The following is a 5,095-nucleotide window of genomic DNA, read 5'->3' on the forward strand; positions in this document are numbered from 1 at the left end:
CTGGGGTGTGTAACTGGGGCAACTGAATCTGCTATTGGATGTTCCTGTTAAATATCCTAATTAATCAACCTTAATAAATTGTTGAAATCAGGCCCCAGGTGTGCCCCATCCCCACTGGGACACCTGACAGCTTCCAATTAATGTCTGGTTTTTACTTTGCTGTTCTAACACTATTGCAAGGGTTTTTTTTTTCTCTTTTGATTATAGACAACAGGGGGATGAGAGAAGCAGAACAGGAATTGTAATCCCAGAATCCCAGGACATTCTGAGTTGAAAGGGACACACAGGATCATCAAACTAAGGTTTGATCTTTTACAGGGACTGCAGAACTGTAAATTAAGTTGATCAGTGTCTCTGCTGGGAGCCTCCCAAAGGGCCCTCAGCCACTCCTCAGCCCTGCACAGCAGCAGCATCACCTTTGCAGGGCCCAGCAGGGCTCTCCTGAGCTGCCCTTGCCCAGCTGCACACAGAGCCTGCCCCAGCCAGGGCCCTGCACACAGGCAGGTTTCTGTAGGGCCCCAGCCAGGGCACGCAGGCTGGGCTGGGCTCTGTGAGCGCTGGCAGGGACAAGGCTCCTCTCAGGAGGGAATGTCCAGGCCCAGGGAGATGCTCAGGGAAGGAGAGGGGGCTGGAGAGAGCAGGGCTGGGGCAGGAGGGCACTGTTGGTGTGTGGGAGGTGCCGGGCACAGCTGGGCATGGGAACACTGTCCTGAGTGCCCGGCTGTCTCTGCCCTGCCCTCTCAGGCACAGCACCACAACATCTGCTCTTGCTTCTGCCCTGCCCTGACACTGGCACTGTTATCTGCTGCTCTCAGGGAGGCTCTGGCATCTGCAGCAGCTGAGTCAGGCACTGCCCTTGGCATTCCTGACAGGCAGGGCTGTCCATGGCAATGGGGTGTCCAAGCTCCCCTGGAACCTGTGGGGCTGTGGGCAAAGCAGTCCATGGCAAAGGGGAATGAGCTGAGCCCCCTCCCTGAGATCCCATCATGGGCACAGCCAGGGATCTCCTTGCTGTGCCCTGCCAGGCTCTGAGCTGCCCTCCTGGGTGCAGATCTGTGCCAGAGCCTCTGGGAGTTCCCTGAATGTCCCACGGGCAAGGGCAGAGCTGCCACAGCTGAGGAAATGCTGCTGGGTTTGCCCAGGGAGCCGTGAGTGTCCTTGGCACAAGGGGGTGCTGAGACCTTGCCCAGAGACCTTGAGAGAGGGTGAGACATTCAGGGATCCCTCTGCTCTGGGCAGGGTCTGGTTTATCCCAGGGTGACCCGGGAGTGTGACTGTGCTCTGATTGCAGCCAAAGGTTTTCCCACAGCAGGTAGAAGGGTGAGTGTGTCCCAGCTGTAGGGATTGTCTACAGGGAATGGCCCAGGTTTGGCTCCAAGCAGCCTCTCCTGACTTGTGACTGTCCTTTCTCCATGAACAGGTGCCCATGTGCAGCCCCAGCAAATGTCCAACAGCAGCTGCATCAGGCACTTCCTGCTGCTGGCATTGGCAGACACGCGGCAGCTGCAGCTCCTGCACTTCTGCCTCTTGCTGGGCATCTCCCTGGCTGCCCTCCTGGGCAACGGCCTCATCATCAGCGCCGTAGCCTGCGGCCACCACCTGCACACGCCCATGTTCTTCTTCCTGCTCAACCTGGCCCTCGCTGACCTGGGCTCCATCTGCACCACTGTCCCCAAAGCCATGCACAATTCCCTCTGGGACACCAGCAACATCTCCTACACTGGATGTGCTGCACAGCTCTTTTTTTTTGCCTTTTTCATCTCAGCAGAGTATTTCCTCCTGACCATCATGTGCTACGACCGCTACGTGTCTATCTGCAAACCCCTGCACTACGGGACCCTCCTGGGCAGCAGAGCTTGTGCCCACATGGCAGCAGCTGCCTGGGCCTGTGCCTTTCTCACTACTCTCATGCACACGGCCAATACATTTTCCCTGCCCCTTTGCAAGGGCAATGCCCTGGGCCAGTTCTTCTGTGAAATCCCACAGATCCTCAAGCTCTCCTGCTCCAAATCCTACCTCAGGGAACTGGGACTTCTTGCTGTTAGTGTGTCTTTGGTATTTGGTTGTCTTGTGTTCATTGTTTTCTCTTATGTGCAAATTTTTAGGGCTGTGCTGAGGATCCCCTCTGAGCAGGGACGGCACAAAGCCTTTTCCACCTGCCTCCCTCACCTGGCTGTGGTCTCCCTGTTCATCAGCACTGGCACATTTGCCTACCTGAAGCCCCCGTCCCTGTCCTCCCCATCCTTGGATCTGTCACTGTCAGTTCTGTACTCGGTGGTGCCTCCAGCCCTGAACCCCCTCATCTACAGCCTGAGGAACCAGGAGCTCAAGGCTGCAGTGTGCACACTGATGACTGGATGGTTTCGCAAACATTAAACTTCTGGCCAATTTCTGCATATCACTTGTAATAAAAGTTATCTTTGATCCTTCTTGTTGATTTAATTTTGGAGGTTCTTTTCCTTTGTTTTAGTATTTTCATATTGTCCACAAATAAATGTCAAAGTTTGTGCCATTTCTCATTTTGTTTCTCTCCACCTTACCTGTGGCCACAGAGTGTTTTAATGAGGGGCGGCACTCTCGGTGGTTTTAAAGGAACTAAAGGATCTCCCAGCAGAGTTTTCTGCAGAGATGCTCTTTTGTTGCCTTCTCTGGAGCTGCAGCAGCAATGTCTGTGTGCAGAGCTGGGGCAGATCAGTGCTGGCCCAGCAGCTGTGCCCAGCAGCAGCAGCAGCAGCACTTGGTGTTGCCAGTGCTGCTGCCATGGCCCTGCCCCGCTGCCCTGGTGGCCCTGGTGTTGCTGCAGGGCCTGAGTGCTCTCGGGGCCGGGCACAGCCCTGGGGGTGGCAGTGCCGGGGCTGCAGCAGGGACAGGCCATGGGCACTGCTGGGGCAGCGCTGACGCCTCAGGCCAGGCCCTGGGGGCTCCAGGCTCCTTGCCCAGGCTCTCTCAAGAACACGGCCAGGCCAATGCTCAGCACAGAAACCCCCGTGAGCAGCCCCAGGCTGGCCGTGGGCAGGCTAGGGGCAAACAGCATGGCTGGGGCTCTGCAAGGGCCCTGGGGCAGACGGGAAGGAGCAGCAGAGCAGGGGCTGATCCATGCCCAGTGCGCTGCACAGCCCAGGGCAGCGTCCCAGAGCGTCCTCATGCAGCTGCCAACAACATCCCCCCTCTGCAGCCCTGGCCTCTGCCCCAGCTCACACAGGTGCCCCATCCTTGCAGGCACAGACACAGCAGCACTGCCTCAGCAACCCCTGTTTGCATTGCACACAGCAGGGCCAGCACCCCCATGCTGTTGCTGTGGGGACATGAACCTGAGGGAGCACAAATGCCATCAGCCCCTGGGGCCAGCAAGGCCTGCGGGACACCAGGGAAACCACTCAGCTTTGTCCTGGCCTCTGCACTCAGCCAGAAAGTTTGTTCCCATCAGCTGGGAGTTTCCTGTGCCACTGCAGACGCTGTTGCTCAGAGCCAGGGCTGCCTGGCAGCCACCCCCAAACTGCCCTGAGCATTTCCTTGGCTTCTCCTTTGCTTTCTTTATTCTTCTTTGGTCCAGATTTCTTCCTGATGCCCAGCTCTGTTCCCTCTCCTGCAAACAGCCCATCCCTGTTTGCCCTTTCCTCTCTGGCCCCACTCCCCATTGCAGTTCCTGACTTGGCCCCATGGGAACGTCCCTTGGGCAGCAGGATCATCCTACAAGTGCTGCAGGAATTGTCTGCAGGCTCCTGCAGTGCCTGCTGCTGCTCCCTTGCCAGAGGCACCCCAGGCCAGGGGGGCACATCTGGGCTGCTGTGTCTGCCTCTGGGGCTCCCTGTTCTGGGCAGTGAGGAGGAGCTGCAGAGGCTCTGCAGGACTGACAGGATGGGCTTTGGGGCTGCCAGGAGAAGCTGAGGGACCTGGGCTGCTGGAGCTGCTGAAGAGGAGGCCCAGGGCTCATCCTGCAACTGCTCCAAGGGTGGTTTCAGAGAATCACAGAATCAACAAGGCTGGAAAAGACCTTGGAGATCATCAAGTCCAACCTGTGCCCTGACACGGCCTTCTGTCCCCTGAGCCTCCTCTTCTCCTGGATAAACAACCCCAGCTCCCTCAGCCACTCCTCACAGGATTTGTGCTCCAGACCCCTCCCCAGCCTTGTTGCCCTTCTCTGGACATGCTCCAGCCCCTCCATGTCCTTCCTAAAGTGGGGGGGCCCAGAACTGGACACAGCACTGGAGGTGCTGCCCAAGCTGTGAGAGCACAGGGGAAGAATCCCTGCCCTGCTCCTGCTGGCCACACCATTCCTGATCCATAGGAGTGCCAGGGGTTGGATGAGGGAAATGGTGTGGATGGGGTTGGGACAAAGTGTTATTGATTGTCAGCCATGAAGGGTCTTGATTTTCATGTCTGTTCAGACATCATTAGGAGGTGCTGGTTGTCAATATAAATTGGATATTTCTGATAATCAATCAATAAACAGGAAAAGAAAACAGGTCAAAACAGTTCTCTCTGCATTTTTTTCAAACCAGTATATTCAATTTGAATACAATTCTGAAATCTGTCTAATTAGCCACAGAATAATTGAAAATTTGAATTATCCCCAAGAGCTTTTTTCATTCAGGTGTTTTGAACAAATTTTTGTGAGCTTTTCTCACTGAATTACTGAACTGAAAAGCGCAAGACAGAATAGGCCTCAAGACTTGTAACATTCATGAGTACCTTCCAAGTGGCTGAGGATCCATCCCCATGAGAGCAGCAATGAACAGAAACGGGCACAGCTTTGGGGCTGCTGTCCCAGCTTTGGCATGGGCCCTGGGCCTGGAGCAGGAGCAGCTCTTGAGGGCCCCAAGGCCGGGGCTCTGGTGCTGCCCTGGGCAGATGGGATGGCAGCAGGGGCTGCAGAGCTCTCAGCACCTCAGCCCAAGGGGAGCAGGGCAGCCAGGGAGCCTCCTTTGGCCTTGGCCCAGCACCTTCCCCCATGGCTGGGGCTGAGTCCTGTGGCAGCTGCAGCTGCTGCTGTGCCCTTGGCAGGGGCTGAGGCCGTGGGGCCAGTGGCCAGAGCAGCCTGGGCTGAGCAGAGCTGTGGGGCCAGAGCCGGCTGGGCTGGGCTGGGCTCAGAGAG

At 56.7% G+C, this 5,095-nt stretch overlaps 1 protein-coding gene across 1 annotated transcript; it reads left to right on the forward strand.

Annotated features, from left to right (window-relative positions):
• The first annotated feature begins 1,443 nt into the window (after positions 1 to 1,443).
• On the forward strand, positions 1,444 to 2,376 carry LOC139604487 (olfactory receptor 14J1-like). Its single transcript, XM_071455640.1, has one exon. The coding sequence runs from the start codon at positions 1,444 to 1,446 to the stop codon at positions 2,374 to 2,376; it is 933 nt and encodes a 310-aa protein (XP_071311741.1).
• Positions 2,377 to 5,095: the final 2,719 nt, after the last annotated feature.

This window comes from Agelaius tricolor, unplaced genomic scaffold (genome assembly GCF_023055355.1).
Source record: "Agelaius tricolor isolate 1412-34295 unplaced genomic scaffold, bAgeTri1.0.p SCAF_51, whole genome shotgun sequence".
Classification (NCBI taxonomy): Eukaryota; Metazoa; Chordata; class Aves; order Passeriformes; family Icteridae; genus Agelaius; species Agelaius tricolor.